At 39.5% G+C, this 20,641-nt stretch overlaps 2 protein-coding genes across 3 annotated transcripts in view; one reads left to right on the forward strand and one right to left on the reverse strand.

Annotated features, from left to right (window-relative positions):
- The window catches only part of LOC124280789 (vang-like protein 2), a 47,202-nt gene extending 32,694 nt beyond the window's left edge, over positions 1 to 14,508 (forward strand). For both annotated transcript variants that reach the window (XM_046716760.1, XM_046716761.1), the window contains 2 exons: positions 9,201 to 10,454; positions 13,383 to 14,508. In XM_046716760.1, the coding sequence (XP_046572716.1) occupies positions 9,239 to 10,454; positions 13,383 to 13,810 (1,644 nt within the window). In that variant the 5' untranslated portion in view covers positions 9,201 to 9,238 and the 3' untranslated portion in view covers positions 13,811 to 14,508. The remainder of the gene's footprint in view (positions 1 to 9,200; positions 10,455 to 13,382) is intronic.
- Positions 14,509 to 19,988: 5,480 nt separating this feature from the next.
- LOC124280790 (dixin-like) overlaps positions 19,989 to 20,641 on the reverse strand; it is an 86,210-nt gene continuing 85,557 nt past the window's right edge. The window contains 1 exon segment of the mRNA XM_046716763.1: positions 19,989 to 20,530. The gene's annotated coding sequence lies outside the window, so the exon portion shown is untranslated.

Here is a 20,641-nt window from a genome sequence, read left to right on the forward strand (position 1 = left end):
ACAAACCATCAGCATGTGAAACAATCACTTCAGTTGATGGGGTATTACCGACACGCTTCCCGGGACCAGCACCGCCTGGCAGTCTGGCCCAGGGAAACCACAACGTCCCTCAGGTCCCTACTGGGCGGCCATTTTTAATTCACTTCCATCATCCAGCGGAGGATGATGGATGTAGATTTGATCGCTCAGCAGTTTGAGCAGCTGAAGGGAAATCATGAATTATTGACCAGAAACTGGGAATGTGTGTGATATTTTGTCGGAGTGAAATTAATACTCTGTAAACGGACAGTCATAGACACATTTGCATCCATGTTGTCCTATTTCACTGGACATTTAAAGCCTTGCGTCATGAGTTGAGATAGATCAAATCCAGTTTTCTCTCATTTATTTGATCGCAATGACAATCATAGAAATTAACTAAGTCTGATTCTCTTTGTTTGGAATGCAGACCTGAAGTGAATAACAGCATCTCAAGCTTGTGTCCACTTCCAAATCACGAACACGGAAACAATACAGACTAGATCATCCAGTCTGCATTTCTCATATCTACTGCCTGGGTGTTGTATACAAGTATGATGCTATACAGACCATGTTTATATGCTGATAACAGTGTTATACTTCTATGTTTATATGCTTGTGACAGTGTTATACAGCCCATGTTTATATGCCTGTGACAGTGTTATACAGTCTATGTTTATATGCTTGTGACAGTGTTACACAGCCCATGTTTATATGCTTACAACAGTGTTATACAGTCCATGTTTATATGCTTACAACAGTGTTATACAGTCCATGTTTATATGCTTACAACAGTGTTATACAGTCCATGTTTATATGCTGGTAGCAGTGTTATACAGTCCATGTTTATATGCTTGTAACAGTGTTACACAGTCCATCTTTATATCCTTTTGACAGTGTTATACAGCAGTCCATGTTTATATGCTTTTGACAGTGTTATACAGCCCATGTTTATATGCTTATAACAGTGTTACACAGTCCATGTTTATATGCTGATAGCAGTGTTATACAGTCCATGATTATAAGCCTGTAACAGTGTTACAAGTCTTGATATTATATATGCTTGTAACAGTGTTACACAGCCCACGTTGTTTATATACTTGTGACAGTGTTTCATGGTCCTCACATCAGGTTGTGTGTAGCAACACAGTTTGGATATGTGATACCTTGTTTGATCTGATACAGCTTCTGGGAGAGTGACAGACAGGGAATAATGGACATATCTTGACAGAATTTAATACACTGATGTTTTATGGTTGGACTCGTCTGAATAGTTGTCCGTCATCAAAGTTTGAGATAAAAATCGTGTGTGATCTCCATCGAATCGTGTTACAATAAGTTGACAAGGATTGTTGGCCAGAAAGCGGAAACACTTTGTGTGCTTGGGTGAACATGGCTTTCTCTAATATCAGAGTCATACTCTGAGATGTATAATTAGGTGTGGAATGTGACATCTATCCATCAATATTGTACTTAATGGTAGATAGCCATTGTGTTGGGAATACGCACTCGTATCACCTGATAGTTTACGACAATATGGTCCCATCTCACATTAGATTGGACTGGTATGGGGTTGTTGGACATTGTGAATGTCCCTCCATAGCAGAGCAGTCTCGTTGGATCAATAGCATATGGATAGCTAGGCATGTAGACTCAAGTTTGGGTGATATGGAGGTATATGATACGGTTTATGTCACAACTTATCATATCTGTACTGTTTCATAAGAATTTGGGACACTTGCCTCCAAGTTTCATGTCATGAAAGTAGCCGTTGGAAAAATTTCTTTGTAGATCATTATTTTTTTCGAATATTCACATGCATAATGTTTGTTACAAATTTACAGCAGGGCTCCAGATAACTTTTGGGGGTGCAGGTGTACTTACACCTCATATTGCAAGTGGAGGTGTACTGAGAATTTTGGAGGAGTACGGACATGTTTTTGTGGGAGCGAGTTGGTGATGTGGTTTGTTATTTTTAATATTAAACAACTTTTCAGCTATGAAACTTTATATATGTAAGACTTACAAAGGTATTTATGTGCGTCCATGATACGCTTGAAATGTTATATTATGTCGTACTTCATTGAGTTTTAGGCGTACATTACGCCTGTACGCCCCTTGTCTGTTGTCCTGTACAGTTCTAATGACCAAGTGCTGAGTGTTCAGGTTTCCTGACAAGTGGGTTGACCAATCGCGTCCACTCTTCCATGGGGCCAAAATCTTTGAGATCGGTGTGGTACTTGCTATGATGGTGTTGTATAAGAATTCTACTGGGACGCAATATTGTATTTATCACATGGTTAGACAACTGACAGGATGATTGGATGTTTTTATTTGAGAGTGAACTGGTGTGTTTTTCTGTAAATGTTGTAATGATGTGCAGAAAGGGGGAAGGTTGGTGGTTGAGTCCCAGTCTGTCAAACTTCAAGACTTTGAAACAAATGGAATTAAATGACTGGTGTGAGTGGGATGTCCATGTTAAACTGGGGAATGGTGTCTCAGTGGGCTAACACTAACCCGGCACTAAACAGGATGCTATAAACATGACGTTCAACCCTTTTCCGCCTCATTCTGGGTTGGACTTATTTGATCAGGCTGTGACATAAAACAATACTCACTCACTCACTCACTGTGCCTACTGAAAAATATTTCAGGGCATGTACCCTCTTAGGTCTGTCATTGTTGCGGCTGGGTAGCCTAGTGGTTAAAGCATTTGCTCGTCATGTCGAAGACCCATGTTCAATTCCTCATGTGGGTACAATATGTGAAGCCCATTTCCGGTGTCCCCCCGCTGTGATGTTGCTAGAGTATTGCTAAAAGCGGCGTAAAACCCAACTCACTATCATTGTTGCCCTTGCTTTATTCGAGTGTTATGCACAGGTAACATTAACATGTAACCTTGAACTGGGAACACAGCTGAGGGGAGATAGTCCCCCTCTAACAAAGGTAAATGTACTGCTAGTCTGCTATCTATGTAATTGGTACTCTTCTGTGACAGGAGACCACTAAACAGACAGTTTAGAATATCACACGTCACAGTCGAACTGGGACCGGAACCGGCATACTTTATGCTGCCCAAGCCAGTGACAACAAACAGTTGATTCTTATAGACTGGCTGACTTTAAATAGTCTCTCCTGAAAAAGATTGTCAATGTTTGCAGACACTTTAGGGAGAAAATATCAAACAGGTGACGTGACTTGGAGAGACGGGACGTGTGGAGTTGTATACGGACAGACTGACATTGGTAGCCATATAACTTTTACATTCACTCGTAGAATATAAACATGTTCTTGATTCTCTGACTCAAAACGCTCCCCGCTCGCAGGAAAACAATTACTAGATAGGGCTGTGATGTTTGTATATATTTTAATTGCCTTTTTAGAGTATGTGTTTTTGTAGCCTTGGCCAGTCTGGTAACATTGTTAGATTTCTATGACTTCTTCATGGTATTAAAGTTTGATTCAGCATTCTTAGACATCAAGAAGAAATTTGAATAATATCTGAAGGACATTTCGGATTAAATGTCCGAGAAAATGTATGGATCTCAAATGTGTAAGTTCATTTCTCACATTGAGAAGCCTGTCACTGATGGTCTGTACACGCATTGGGCATTTTAGAATGTTCTTTTACAAGTAGGGAACTCTCTTGGAGTTCAAACTGAGTGCCTTTGGCCAGAAAAATTGAAAAATTCTAATTATGCCCAAATTTTATTGATCTATTTTTAATATTATTTTTGTAAAGTCAGAGAAAATAGGATTTTTTCATTGAAACTGCTAGTATTTACTGCCATTTGATGCAGTTTTTAGCCAAATATCATCATCTGATCAGGGGTTAATACCCAGAAGATCGTTAGGGCAACTAATAGTGTGTAAATGTCCAAGTTTATGAAACCTTGACCGATCTCATTGTACCCTCTTATGTGGCTGCAAACGGATGTAAACAATGGTTTCATCACAACATTGTCTGATCTGATACTCTTGTTTAAACCCATTCCAGCCAGATGAAATGATTAAAGAAAATCCCAAATTTCTCACAGCAAACATTGAGTTGAAATGACCCAGGACCAAAAATAAACTTGATAGAATGTAACCGAGTTTAAAGTGATAGTTCCTGTGTTCTCTTAGAAGTATTAACAACCCATCACCTGGGTCCTTGCTCTGCAGCTAGGGAAAGGCAATCGCATAGGAATTCATTACAGAATGCTTATATATTTAGCACAGAACAGATTAGACTAAAGAGGTTCTGAGACAGTTAATGCTTTTATAGCCATCCATCAGTTAGTGAGAAAACAAAATGGCCGACAGCAGCTTGTGAAGTCGTTGTTTATAAACAGCACTCCGAGCTAAGGTTCAAGTCTTTCACACTACCTATCTATTTCTTCTATTCAACCACCATCTGCTTCATGGTGGGGCTCAAATTAAATGTTTTTGCCTGAGAGGCAAGATGGCAGCCCTAGATTGGGAGGATCATGACTGTACTTCCTTCCAACAAATTGCATTATGGGAAGGCACTTTGTGGAGCATCAGATGGTAGATCTAATTAGCAGAGCTGGGTGTGAGAGGTGATTCCCCAGCGACAGATAGTGTTCTGTACATCAATACAGAAGTCGGAGATCGACTGTGTTAGGAGTCCAATAGTGTTTGTGCATTTTGTGAGCAATAGTTAAATGGTCTTTGTGATTTCAAAACAAATTTGGAATAGTTATAGAAACATGTTTTTCTGTGAAAATGTGCCGCTTTGAGCACACACGAGTGTTATTAAAATAAAATGGTCAGATGAGAGTTAGTACATTTGTTTGAGATTGCTGGGGATGTTCACTTCTGAAGATCCGGGTTAGAAGTGATTTTCAGCAACAAATGTTTGTCATAAGAGACATCATAAGAGACAATAAGGGATTCAGTCGACAGGCTTGCAGACTTAGTTGACATGTGTCATTGTATCAAAATTGCATAAATTGATGCTCTTGATGTCACTCACTGGATTGACTGAGTCTCCGTTACTTACAGATGCCATTTAACTCAGACCATTGCTGAGTGCAGCAATAACAAATAAACCTGGAGATTTTGATTTTGTTACTGTGCGACTGAACAGGAAGACATGAAAATATTGGATTATATTTTAAAGTATGGGAACAAATACGGCTTGTTTAGCTATACTATGTTAACAAAAATTTAATGAAGTGAAATATAGTAATAATGTGGTGGGGTGGCCTTGTGGGTACATTCCCAGATAGCAATGGTGTGTTGGGCCAATGTTGGTATATGGTTGGTTGGTTGGCCAACGGTTTGACAACATTGGCCCAACATTACCTTAATGACTTAAAAGTAACGGTGGCTTTGAACACATTGGTCCAACAGTGGGCCAACATTTGAAAAACTCTGCCTATTTTCCCTGGTCTTACATCTATTTCACAAAGTTGGCTCAACGTTGGCCCAACATTGTGAATATAAGAGTGAGCACACAGCCATTTTTAGCCGTGTTTTCGTATTTAGATTTTGATGAAAGTTGAGATAATTACACGGGCAAAATGAAAGAATCTATTTCCCTGTCTTTCAACTATGATGCAGTGAATTTTACAGCATTGTTTTCTCCAAATTGAATACCACACTTGTCATCATTGATAGCTCTACCTGATATTCAAAGAGCAGACGACATTACAGTTCTGGAGGCCAACTGGTAAATATCCATTGTTATTTCTGTGATACTGAATTGCAAATATATTGTGTCAGAATTGGTTTAAATCATCATTTAGGTTAAATAAACTGACACATTGAAAGGCAATTGATTGAGTACATAAAAGATTTAATTGACTCTTTTCTTTAGGTAGCCAGTTTTAACCACTTTGATAAGCTTCATTTCTTTTTCGATTATTTAAATTTATTGTGTTTACTTTATTATCATTATGTGTTTGTCAGTTACACTCCTGTTTACATATATACAACTCTCTCTATTATTCATCTTTACAACCAATAATTGCTAAACATCATCATATCAGATATATGTGTCACAGTTATAGTAGCTACACGTCATATCCAAATAAGCCATTGTTTGAACGGCATTCTAGAAGTTGGTGAGTCAAAATTGAAACATATAACTTCATGGATGCCACCTTTTTAAATTGTATAGATCGACGTTTCGATGTAGATTCTTACACTGTTATCAAGCTAAAAGTCACTACAACCAAATGATGAGAAGTATATACACTCGCGTAACCTTGATTCATGGATACAAGGGAAGTGCGGCGAAATTCATATCTTAAATGCATGATTTCATTTTGTATACGCACTGCTTATTTTATTCATTGATTCAGCAAATTAAAAATGCCTAATATTCCACTCGTGAATGAAACATTTGTTTACCGAAGCCAGTTTCAATCATCACTAATTCGCGTGCCCATAAAATGTGACGTCACCTTGTTCGTGGATTACTTAGTCGGTCAATTTGTACCACAATGTACGACATCCCACTGCAGTAGGTATTGACACCAAGGAAAGCAGACAACAAGAAGTGAGAAGGTTGGAGCTAACGGTATCTTTTTTACTTGACATTTTGTAAAAATAAAATTTGGTAATGGTGGCATTAGTGATCTGGGGCTATTTATCTCAGTGCTGGACAATTATATTTAGTGTACTTGCGTGTAATGTAACTTTCTCGTCAGCGAGACATAGCATTGTATGTACCTCAAAAGTACCGCTTCGTGACGTCAGTTGAGACTTAATTTACGAGATAGCATGATAATTTCTGCGATCCAAGAATCAAGGTTATCCACGAATTTAGGTTACAGTTCTGTACATGTACATTGTATGTTTTGTCCAATATACATAATTGGGAGCGGCCAGTTAGGGACTTAGAACAACAAATGGATCTAGTGATAGATCTACAACCAATAAACAGGGGGGTTGGGGGATGACCTCAAAAGTTTTCTTTTTGTGAAGTCCTGATTCTTGGTGGATAAGATTTCGAATTTGCCCAACCACCCTCCTAAAACTAAGTCTGATCAAGCACGCTAAGAACATTTGCTCCAGCAGCCATGACCTAGAACATGAGCTGAATCACCTACAACATGTCTTCACGAGCCTCAACCCACCAACTCAAAGTCCGTTTGATTTCATTTGAGACCAATGAATTGCTCACTAACACAAAATCTAATAATTGCAACAAAACCAAATTTTGCAGTCACATGAAAACGACAGACCAACTCTGACCGAAGGGGCCCGTTTCACAAAGCTCTCATAAGCCTAAGATCTCGTAACTTTTCTCGTAGCATTCGTACCTCCTATACCGTAACTGTAGACTTATGATAGTCGTAGCACTACGAGAGTTTTGTGAAACGGGGCCCAGGTGAGCATGTTGCACGTGTGCAACTGAAATTTCACAACACAAGCTTGATTACCTGGCTGTTCTATCTGCAAGTGGTCCTCCCTCATAAGAAATAGCGAAAAGTGACAACAAAATAATGACCGGGTGTCCAAAATTATGAGACAAATCATCAGAGTTGGTCTGTTGTTTTTATGTGACTGTGCACAATTGGTTTTGTTGCAATTATTAGATTTTGTGTTAGTGAGCAATTCATCGGTCTCAAATGAAATCAAATGGACTATAGTCAAGAGGACCACCTCCACCACCCTCCACAACAAACCCAAACTGTTAATGTTAATCTGCTGGTTGTCAAAACATACTACACATAATACTTCTCATAATTTTGTTGTAGTCACTTTTAGCTTGATAACGGTGTAAGAATCTACATCAGAACGTCACTCTGTGCAATCAACAAGAAGGTATCAATCATCAAGTTGTATGTTTCATTTTCAAATGAAACATAACGTCAAATACTATTTCCTTTTACGATAGATCTCATGTCTAAAATTATGATATCTGACAGTTTCATGAAATTTTTTTTGTGTTTTAGGAGCAGTTCGAAAAAACCCGTCAGCGGCGACAGCCGAAAGACCTAAGACAAGAATATTTTCAAGAAATACAATATTGTTCAAATAACAATAATAAAAAAAGAATTAAATAGTTCACTTGATTAACTTGTTTTGTTGTTTATATATGTTTCTGATTGCAGAGGTCAGGAAAGAGCTAAATGTTGAAATACAGTTGTGCCAACATAAGGCCAACTAAATCACAATGTTGGGCCAAGTATGGGCCATGGTTTAGTACAAAGGTCAAGAAAGAGCTAAATGTTGAAACACGGTGGTGCCAACATAAGGCCAACAAAATCACTACGTTGGGCCAATTATGGGCCATGGTTTAGTGTGAATTTTCATTTGTTGGCCCAACAATTAGCCAACATGATGGGCCAACGTGGACCTGATGAGCATATCCAAGTGGGCCCATCGTCAGTTTGACAACTATGGGCCAACCAAACCGGTGATTATGGGCCAACTATGGGCCAACATATCAATGCTATAGCTGGAAGTTTGCTAATAATGACGTATGACTGTACTCATTTATCAAGCAGACAGATTTAAGATGAAATGACATGACAGGGCCTCCATGTTAAAGGCATATACCATGTAATGTTTAATCCCTATTACTTTTTGTCCTCCCAGCCAGGAGAGTTAATGAAGGGAAACAACTCTGACATACTGTCATTAGTGGTTGGCTTGTAAAGCCATTAAGTTGGAGAGATTCAGATGTTTTCATGCTTTCGTAATGGCAGCTTATGAACAGGGAATGTATTTTTAGCTGTGTTGGCACAGTATACCCAAGAGTTAATATGGCCGCTCCCAGGAGCCATATTGGGTATTGTGTTGGCAAATTGGATCACATATAATTGTCGATGTTCACTCGGGTCATTCTCCAAAAATGAGGTCTCTGAACCCATGAAATTAGGTTAATACATTTCAGCGTTTATATGAATGCAGTATAGAAAGTCTGTGAATAGTATTGAAACCAGGTTACAAAGAAACATTTAAGAAAAGTGCGTTTTGGACTTTTTGATCAACTCTTGACAAAGGGAGCTCTGAGTCTATATACTTTCCGTTTATAAAAAGTTGAGTACATATACACATCTATACAATATTGAGTACATATTCAATATGTATATATATGCAAAATTGTTATCAATATTTTTGTGATCTTCCTTGACAGTGTGTGTTCAGTTTTTGTTTGTTTATTCACATTGATAATACCTGAAGATGTACAATGAATGCTAATTCGCTGATTTTATTTTCAGTCACCCTATTAGCAGTTGTCAAGTAAGCGGTATCTAAGATGGACGGAGCAGAATCAGTACGTTCTGGTCGCAGTGACAGATCCGAGCGGTCCCACCGTAGCCATGGCAGCCACCATCACCGTCACCGTCAACAGAGTGGGCGACCATCCAGTCACAGAGGTCGGAGCCGTGACCGAGGGGACCGTGACGACCGCTCAGTCACGATCAAGACGCCAGGTCACATGTCTGACGATTGTCACGAGGAGGAACGTATAGAAGTCCAAGTGATCCCTCAGGATGACAACTGGGGCGATAACACCACCGCCATTACAGGCAACACCAGCGAGACCGGCTTCTCGATGGAGGACATGCATAAATTCTCAAAAGAATTCGAGGACAATGTAGGGTTTGACTGTACACGATATGTGGGGTCAGCTTTAGCGGCTGTGCTCAGTATATTTGGATTCTTTTCGCCTATTGCGATGGTGGTCCTACCCAAACTGGGTATCGTGGACTGGAATGTGCGAACAGATGGCACACTCGTAACAGCACCGGGGGACGACATGATGTGTAAGCCAGAGTGCGAAGGTCTGCTCATTAGTTTTGCTTTTAAACTCATCATACTATTTGTAGGAACATTTGCGCTGTTTTTCCGTCAACCTAAAGCCACGATGCCGAGAGTTTTTATTTTCCGAGCAGTTGTGCTTTTCCTTGTATTTGTGTTGACATTTGCATTCTGGCTGTTCTATGGTGTTCGGATATTCAAGGAACGAGAGCAGAAGTATCACTCTATAGTTCAGTTCTCGGTGTCGCTAGTCGACGGACTTCTTTTCATTCACTATCTCGCCATCATTTTGTTGGAAGTGAGACAGATTCAACCTCAGTATGTCATTAGCGTGACGCGGTCGCCGGATGGGGAGAGTCACTCGTATACGATGGGCGTGCTCAGCATCCAGAGAGCAGCTGTCTGGGTGTTGGAGCAGTATTTGAAGGACTTCCAGTCTTACAACCCATACTTAGAGAACGCCACCCGTCGCCCCGCCAAACTTACAGGGTTCAAAGTGTACGATGTGGACGGAGGGGCCAACCAGTCCAACCAGCAGGGCCGATCACGTGCTGTGTTTGCCGCCGCGGCCAGGCGAAGGGACGCTAGTCATAATGATCGGTTCTACGAGGAGCAGGAGTACGAGAGGAGGGTGCGGAAACGTAGAGCCAGGTTGCTGGTCGCGGCAGAGGAAGCATTCACACACATCAAGAGGATGCAAGATGAGCAGGGTAGGTGGAAAAAGATACTTGAGGAAAATGTGAAAGTTAATTCTTTATTGTTGATTTCAAGACACTTTTTAGAAACATTCTATTGTCAAGACTCTTTGCTATGGTGTCATGTCAGGCACCTAATCACCAGCACACATAAAGTCAGCCATCTAACCCGCTCAGCCACCGCTGCTTCCACAAAAACAGAAGTTTGACAACTCGTAGTCTAGATCACATATTTTTTGTACCCATCTGACAAGTGTATGTTGGCATGGCTTCCATGGCCGAAGATATGAACACACAGTGCCTTTTAGAAAGTGGTCAAATGTAATATTATATTGGAATTCCACTTTTCTTAGTTAGAAACAGTCTAAGTAAACTTAGGCTCAGTATTATTCGTTCCACTGCTATACTGAGTCTAACAAACCCTAGTAGAAGGTCGCGTCAGCTAACCTTTTGGACTGACCAATCAGAACACAGCTTACCAAATCGCGAAAGTTAACATTCACACATATCGTTTGAACCTTTACCTAAAAAACGTGAAAGATTTTGAATGCTATTTTCCTCTCGATAGCTTCCGAGTGATACACATGGAGGACGTAATGAGTAAACAGTCACTGAAAATAGCGTTTTTGTCAATGCACATTAAATGAAACCCTGAGAACAAGAAGGGTTGGCTTCTACGGTAGTCTAAATTAACACTCATCATGCACCACACATGCATTTGTTTGACTGTTCCAACTACTGCGCATACCCCCTTGTAAAACAAACCAATAATAGCGATTTGAAACTATGATCGTTTGTGAAACAACTTTTATCCTAAGTTGAATAAAATTCTGAGATTTAAATGTTCAATTGGCAAAGTGAAATTATGAGGATTTGCAATCTTAATTTCACTTTATTTGATTTACTTTTTTTGTTTAAAGTGAAATTCATCGGTGCATTTTCACTGCAAACAGACTATAAAGTTAAAGACCTCTCCTGTCAGTATAACTATTGTATGTTTATGCTGGGGGTGAAACATTGCAGTACGTATTGTGGTACAAGGCCTTCTGTTCGTATGAGATATGATCATATTAATGCAAAACATTTACAAGAGCAAACCTTACATTGTTTAATGACATGTAAAAATATAGCCACAATCTTTGTTATTGTGAATGAACAAAACAGTCATTTTATGACTAGATAAAAGAATGGTACGAAAACCGAAATGCTGAATGTTTTTATTGCATTACGGTATGTCGAACCGAAAGCAAAATACTGCAATATTAATACTACATACCACAGTATAACGTTTAACCCCTAGTTTGTGCCTGATGTTCCAGTATACCTGATCCTTTGTTTTTAAACCATGAATATTTTAACAAAATTGTTGCTGTAAAACCAGAGTGATTTGAGCAACGCTCTGTCTCACGTCATGAGGAACACGTCCAGTGGGGAATGAGGGAAGACACTATACATTAGATAACAGTGACAAATCTGTCAGTCATGTCAGTGGGTGTCTCTGTCATTGACACGTGTCAGAAATAAAGAAATAACCATGGATGTAAGTTCAAAAACAGATTATGATTCTGATGTGGCCGGGACGCGAAGACCGGCCATTATTCTGTCAACTCCACTGCATTAGCGGACATGACAAGACAGGGTAAAATTAACATTCCTCAGTGTCCATTTGGTTGTGTGGTTTTGATGGATGGTTCTATCAGCTTAGGGACTCAGTGTAGCACTTAGCAGCTAGTGAGGGCCTTACAAACTTAGTTCTCTGTAGAATAAGATTAGCTGTGAGATAATCTAATCTATCAGTGAAATACTCCCATTGCTGAGTGCTAAACAGTTATCTCCCTTTGAAATTCAGAGCAGGAACATTTCTGTAAATATTTCTTAGAATTCTTCTGCAAATAATCTCGTTTGTATTGTCTTGGTGCACATGCTGTTTTAACAGTAATATCCTTTTTTCTGCTGTTAAATCAGATAGGTGCTGAAACAAAGATCCTTCTAATCAAAGGACTGTTCGTAATATTACAGTACCTCAGATACCAGAAACACCTCAGCATGTGAAGGAAGTGTTCTGGTATTTTTTTATGTGAAATATTTTCAAATTGTGTTAGAATAATAAGGCCAGACCAATTTTATTTCTTGTTTTACGGATTTTGTCCTCAGAAAACCTTAAGGCAGGAGGGGGAAAAAATAATAAATAAATAAATACTAAAAGTATATTACTTTTGGCAATTTATGAAGTGTATATGGGGCAAAAAACAATCTAAAAAAACGTTTCTTGTAAATTGACCTATTTGACCAATAAAACATTGGGATTTTATTTTTTGAGCTGGGAAAATTAACTTTTATTTTTTTTCTTATTCTTGAAAAAATATGACAGGCGGATCCGTAAAACAAGAAATAAATTGGTCTGGCCTAATAGAGAATTCTAGAATATAATGTTTACATTATGGTGAGACTCACTGGCTTGGTCCATGCACGTTATCGTATACCAACTGGTCAGTCAGTGTATTGTATAGCCAGTCATTATTTACCAACAACCATCATATAACTGGATTAACTCGGAAGGGGACATAAACAGCAAACAACATCATGTCAAAAACCTCCAACACTGTAGGCTATCAAATTTTAACATGTCATTTAACCCCTCCTCTAGAAATAACCTTGTTTTATCACCACAAGGGGGCGATGGGGTAGCCTAGTGGTTAAAATGCTGGCTCAACACACCAAAGACCTGGGTTCGATACCCCACATGGTTACAAAGTGTGAAGCCCATTTTGGTGTCCCCCGCCATGATATTGTTGGAGTATTGTTACAAGCGACGTAAAACTAAACTCACTAATACTGTCATCACAGGACCTCCAGCCCCAAGACCACCACACTTCAAGTTTACATAAATTAATCTGTCATTTTACTCCGTCTCTCAAACTAAGGTTGTTGTTGTTCCTGCAGGTCCTGCGATCCCGATGGACCCACAGGAAGCCGCCCAGGCCGTGTTCCCATCCATGGCCCGAGCCCTACAGAAGTTCCTGCGCGTCACCCGTCAACAGCCGCGCTACACCATGGAGTCTGTGCTCAACCATCTTGCCACGTGCATCGCTCACGACATGAGTCCCCGTTCCTTCATCGAGAGGTACCTCACACAGGGGGTCGTCATCATGAACGAAAAATCTTACAAAGCCACGGAACGTTGGGTGCTTGTGTGTGATCAGCTGGTCACGAGGGAAGTGGAGCATGGGTCGTTGTTTCAGCTGCGGAGCGGGGACGTGTCGTTGTTGTGTTCGGTCCGCAAGATCCCACATTTCAGTCTCACGGAAGAGGTCATCGACCCCAAAAGCAACAAGTTTGTGCTGCGGTTAAACTCCGAAACATCTGTATAGTGAAGTGTTGTGATCTCTCATTGGCTGGCAGCATTGTCATGTGACCTTGCATTATGTTATGTGACTGATCATTGGTTGTGTGGTTGTCATGTGGCCATTGTGGATTGACCAATGGCGTTTGTGTTGGTATTTGAACAAAGTCACAGCATGATTGGTCAAACTTCAGGTGATCTCAGCACATGGATCATGTGACCTCAGTACACGGATCATGTGACCCAGACACTCAAGTCATGTGACACCGTGACCAGGACATAGTCAGGTGACCAATATGCACCTTTCATTGTGAATCACAATCGGAAGTGGTATAACACTTTAGATTCTGAAACAACATGAGTAGCTTGATGTTTTGCTGGACAGATTGTGATTGTCTCCCCTGAGCAGGTACAACTTGTGGTTTTGTCAAGTTCACTAACTCATTGTCCATGAACTGTTGAGGGTGTTGAGCCTGTGTGCGTAAGGCCGAAAAACAATATATGTGTTTCCTGATCCAGTCGATCAATATAGGAGGGCGATATATCAGCTGTTTTTTTTAACTTTAACCATTTTGTAAACTTTTTAAAGATTCATCTATTGCTTCTTTAATGTCATTAAGAAGCTTGAATGATGAAACAGAACAAGTTTTATGGATAGACAACTTCTTTATTGCAAGAGATGCGACATTTCAGTGTAAATGCTAATGCCATCATCACTGGATTATTAACAGTCGGGGCGGTGGGGTAGTCTAGTGGTTGAAGCGTTGGCTCGTCAAGCCGAAAACCCGGGGTTCGAATCCCCAAATGGGTACAACGTGTGAAGCCCATTTCTGGTGTCCCCTGCCGTGATGTTGCTGAAATATTGCTAAAAGCGGCGTAAAGCCAAACTCAGTCAGTCAGTATTAACATCTACACCCAAACGTGGCATCTGTTGCATTAAAGAAGTTGTCTATCTATAAAAATTGTTCGTCTTCATCTTGTTATTGAACTAATTATATTTGTCATAAAATGTGGACAGTGGGGTGTTTTATAAACTAGAGAAAACAAGTCTTCGAATGACATTTAGAAGTGATACACTTCAGGAAGAGAGTTGTTATGGATGTCAAGTTCTTTATAAGGAACGCAACGTTTTTGAGAAAGGATATACTCCAAAACATTGTGTTCCTCATAGTAAAGAAGTTGACATCCATATAAACTCTTCCGTAGAGAAAACAGGGAAAGGTTTTGGGTTCGGGGCTGAAGATAAGGGTCATTTGGTTCCTGGAAACACCTATATTGTTTGTATCTTGTATTTTTGGCCAGAGTATGAGTGAGTGTTGCGCAGATAGTGACTGTTGCATGTGCTGCTGTAGAATCTGTCTGTACAGTGGGAAACAGGGGATATTCACCAATATCTCATACACAGATATTTTCATACTTTCGGTGAATTCTTCTCTCCTCATATAAGTTCATGTATTTCTTTCTTATTTCAGATTAATAATTTGGTAGGAGAAATATGTTGACTTTTCTTGAGTATATGTTGTTTTTTGTATAATGAAACGTGGAGGTTGTCTCGTACTGCATCAGCTTGTATGTTGATACGTGTCATATTGCATGGCATTGTTTGACAGAATACAACAATATGTGTTGGTGTTTCTTCCATAGGTTCCTACACAGGTGTTTATTCCTTTCAGTGCAAGACTCCACTGATACTGGTTGAGAAATCTCAGTGTCAACAATGTACAAACTTGGAATCTCATTCTAACTTGAAACATGTTCCATTTTGTTTAGAGAATCTGAAATCTCACAGATACAGAATTAAAACTAAACACCTACACCTAAATATCCATGAATCTATGAATTCTAAGACTATCCAGGTTTATGGTTGAGTTGGTGTTTAAAATGTAAAAAGTTTACATAATTTCATATATGGTCGATTTTGGCAGGTTGTATTTTTGAAGGATACGTATTTCTCAGTTCTATACTTCCAAGACTAGTGTTCCCGAGCTGCGTTGTGCCAGTTGCGTGGTGTACAAATGTTGTGCGTTTGTCTGAAGTGATAGTGAGTAGCACCACTTGTGCCATATACTCCTGTTGCCATGGAGACATTTCAAATACTTCAGAAAACAAGTAAATGTCAATTATGAACAGATATGCACTTTTTGCAAAGCTCGAATTAGCAAACTTTCTTCATGTGTAATATTGTCCACTGCACTGTGAATGAATTGAAAGTGATATAAACATAGACTCCTAAAACAACACCCATTTCATTGATACTTTGACTCGATGAATTTTAGTTAGATGTTCGATGGCTTGTATGAATGCAATTTGTGAAGTTCTAATTCGGTCAGACCTGAAAAGCATGCACCTTCCACTCAGTCAATCAACAGTAGGGACAGAGTTATCACCCTTTGATTACATCGCCACATTTTTTCGATGGCTCATATGGATGCAATTTGTGAAGTCAAATTTCTGTTGCAGCTATGCTACAGTGTCCACCTTCCACTCATAGTCCATCTTAGAGACAGTTATCTCCCTTTGATTACATTGTCACATTTTGCCTTGACTTATCTCAGGATAAATCTGTGTGTACAGCCAACGTCGTCGGCCATCTTTCATGGACCAATTTTTAAACATTAACCAAAGAATCAGGAAGGTTGAATGAATGTTGCACAAATTCATTTTTAGAAATCAGTTTCTTAGTCTCATCTCAATCATGTGACGATAATGGGTGATTGTCTTCGAAGAAAAAAAACGAAAAAGAATTCTGTCAGTGTTTAGTGGATGTGCGTAAATCTGATCAGGCATAAATCAAATCTGTGGGTGACAAATTACCATGGTTACTGCCATTAGTATTGTTACCAGTATTCATATGGAATAAGATTAAATTAAATGTGATTCACACAAGCAAAGTATCATTGTCCCGTGATGGTTGGTAAGAAATTACTTCCTAATTAGCTTGTCAGGTTATATCCGTATAAATGTCTACAAGTACTTATGATAAATTGTTCCATGGTAATATTTATGCTTGAACATATTTTATTTTAGCAGCAAATATTCTTAAAACCTAAATAAATTGAATTTATTATTTAGTAAGATGTTTGAAAATATGTTAATTTACTTAATAAAAGGTGACTTGTCTTTTTCTATTAAAAAATCAAAACCTTTATTTCTTCTGATGTATTTTTATCCAGTGTATTGAGATGATATTAATTTGTTGTACAGCAATCAAATAATTTGACCACCTGTGAATGATTGTATTGGCTGATTGTCTCTGTCTTCATGTGTACCAATGTTCAACCAATCAGAGCTCAACAGGGATGTTTCAACCAATCAGAAATCAACAGTATAAACATTTGAAATAGTGCTGTTTCATTTACATCATTGTGTAATGATTGAAACTTGAATCGTACAGCTTCTGATTGGCTGAGTTTGTAAATGCCATGAATATGCGAACATGCTGTTGTACAGTGTAGTAGCAAGACTGTTTATATTCTAATTAGAGTAGTTGTTCAGATAGTAGTACCGTGTTCAACCAGTTAGTCTCTGGCTCCAGTTACTAGGAAATGGTTGGTTTATGGTAATTTCAAGAATGTCCGTATGTAACTGAATCAGTTGTATGCACAGTGTTTATCAAGGGCCTGTTTATTATTTCTATTACTGATCCTCCTGAAATACTGCAAAATATAGGGGGCGTGGCAGTGGGTTAACATAGTGGTTAAATTTTCCGCGCGTTACGCCAAAAACCTGGGTTCTTTTTCCCACGTGTGTACAATGTGTGAAGTACCTCGCTGTGATATTGCTGGAATATTGGTAAAAATGGCGTAAAACTAAACTCACTCACTCACAAGTTTACACGAATGTTTACTGATTCTAATGCCAACCTTAATTTCTGTCACCTTAGCTTTCTGGATTGAGAACAGCTGGGGCTGAACCTGACGAGGGCCAGGTACTAATTAGGTTGAATACAGTGGCTGAAGCATAGTCATATCAACTTTTATTTATGATATTTTGTACAATTTTGCAACTATTTTCTACACTGATAATTTATTTTGCCTTTACAGCTAACAGTACTGCTGTCCTGAATGTTGAGTGTCTGTGAATAAGCCCATCTGCTTACAGAATAATTTGCCATGCAGGGAAGGTTGAAATACTAAGGGAAATAGGAAAGTGAAAGATCTGTGTCGAAAACTTTTGAACGATGTAAAGGTAGTCTAGACCTAGAATTTGTTTCAGTATTTTCACATTTTTAGATGAACATGTTAAAATTTATAGGAAGAATCTCTGTTTACAAGATGTAACTTAATTTAAAGGTTTTGGAGACACTCCATGTTTGGTTGAGTTATTTCACCTTACATTCAACTGTATTAAGACGCACCCTGGTGGAGCTTGCCCTGGTACATCAGCATGCCTGTCCTCATCTAGGTACATTCACAATGGCACATTGGAAAGTGGGGTGAATTCTGAAAAGTTTGGATTTGCCTGGGGTAAAGTAGCAGTACAATTTAATGAAAGTTTGATTTCAGCTTGTGAGATGTTCAGTCCCCACCTCCCATTCCTGTCATTAGTGAATGACTGTAGGCTAGGAGTGTTTACCATGGGTCCAGGCCCTCCAGCAGGTGCTTGTCCTGGCAGTTTGTTGGGGCTCCAGCAGGTGCTTGTCCTGGCTGTTTGTTGGGGCTCCAGCAGGTGCTTGTTAGGTGTGATGCCCTTCCTCACCAGTATTTTGTATTGCCCATTGCCTTCATTTGTACAAGCTTCATCCTCAGTTCATCTTTTATAGTCAAAGTTTTGTACATAAGTTTATGGCCAATAAATACTTCACAAACTTATATCTGTCGTCTCTTCTTTGGAGTTAATGTGAATGTTTTGAGTGAATTTGTATTCCAACTATGTGCATTTTGTGACATGTATGGGATATGCCAGGATGTGTTATTTGACATCTGCAGCCCTCAAAATATTTTGGACCCGTGAAGATCTGGGTTAGAATTTTCAGTAACCCATGCTTGTCGTAAGAGGTGACTAACAGGATCGGGTGGTCAGGCTCGCTGACTTGGTTGACATTGTCATTGTATCCCAATTGCGTAGAACGATGCTCATGATGTTGATCACTGGATTGTCTGGTCCAGGCTTGATTACTTACAGACCGCTGTTGTATAGCTGGAATATAGCTGAGTACGGCATAAATCACTCACTCAAAATGTTTTGGATCCCAGGTATTTTAGTCAAAAGGGTTGCCACAGTGTATTACATCAGGCTTTGCCAAGCAACATTACAAGGCTCTTCTGCCATGGCCATCTGTTTCTCTCAACAGATCGATACCCACAACAGGACCAGAGCCAGCTGCCAATGCTAGCTCCTTTGGTTGACATTTGAAGCTACATCCCCAAGGCTGTTTTCAATCATCTAGACTGACTGAGTTTTAGGCCGCTTTTAGCAATATTCCAGCAATATCACGGCGGGCCAATCATCTAGAGGGGCGGTGGGGTAGCCTAGTGGTTAAAGCGTTTGCTCGTCACGCCGAAGACCCGGGTTCGAATCCCCACAATGTGTGAAGCCCATTTCTGGTGTCCCCCGCCGTGATATTGCTGGAATATTGCTAAGAGCGTCGTAACACAAAACTCAATCATCTGGTGTTTTCCTTGCTGCTTGACTTTATCAACAATAATGGTGGTCACAACAGATACCGAACTGGTCTTCAGAAACCCATGCTTGTCGTAACAGGATCGGGTGGTCAGGCTTGCTTGACTCATGTCCTATTCCAGTTGCATATGTTCATCACTGGATTGTCTGGTCTAGATTTGAAACAGTCCTCCGCCATATGCACAAGACAAATCACTCTCGTTCCCCCTTCTCTGTCACGTGTTTTGTCAATACATTTTTAACAATTCATTGACATGTTATATAAAATGGTGTGAATGTTATGGTATGAGTGAGTTGGGTTTCATGCCGCTTTTAGCTATATCCCAGAAATGGGGTTCACACATTGAACCCATGTTCGGAATCAAAACCAGGTCTTAGGCGTAACACGCTCGCGCTTTCCCTTTGAACACAAGGCCGCCTTCACTTTTATATGAAACAGTCACGTTTTCCATTAGTGCAATAATCTTGAACATGACTTAAAATCCAACCCAACCTCCAAGAAACATGTAAACCCCGAGTCTGATAAGAGTTGCCAATATATATCATCTGGCACCCCGACAGCAACATAAACCAAACACATGCCATACTTTGCAATTTGTATTTATTTTGACATTTTGCCACGGCCGACTGAAGCGGCAGAGAATCACATAATGCTTCATGCGTAGTGAAGACTGTAGACACACAGACATGGGATATATGGACATAAATATGCAGTTTGTACACAAGCGAACAGCTAATTGTGTTTACAGAGCATACTTAGACATAAACTGGTGGGCACACAGGCAGTGACGTGACACTGGTGGGCTGATCTCGGCAGTGACCGCTAGCATTAACATATGGGAATAACAAAACATGAAATCATTAAGTGAACCTTTCAAAAATGAACCAATCTGTATGAAAACTGAAAATGATATGACAACAATTAAATAAACTTGAAATGTAATTTTATATTAAACTGATTGTCAAAAACATGAAATGTTTAGGTCACCTTCCATTAAGGAGACAATATTCTTTTATGAAAAACATGAAACCTTAATTTGGCATTGAATAAACAAGATCTTTGAGTAAGACATGATATTATTCTTTGACAAAAATAAGCCAGATCAAATCAATTTGTTACATTTTCCTTCCAATTAACAAAAGGAAGCAAACTGCACCTAAGTTTAAGGGAACACTCCTAGCAGCACTGACTGACTGAGTTTGGTTTTACGCCGCTTTTAGCAATATTCCAGCAACA

Source organism: Haliotis rubra, unplaced genomic scaffold (assembly GCF_003918875.1).
Source record: "Haliotis rubra isolate DU_JTF1 unplaced genomic scaffold, ASM391887v1 Scf274, whole genome shotgun sequence".
NCBI lineage: Eukaryota > Metazoa > Mollusca > Gastropoda > Lepetellida > Haliotidae > Haliotis > Haliotis rubra.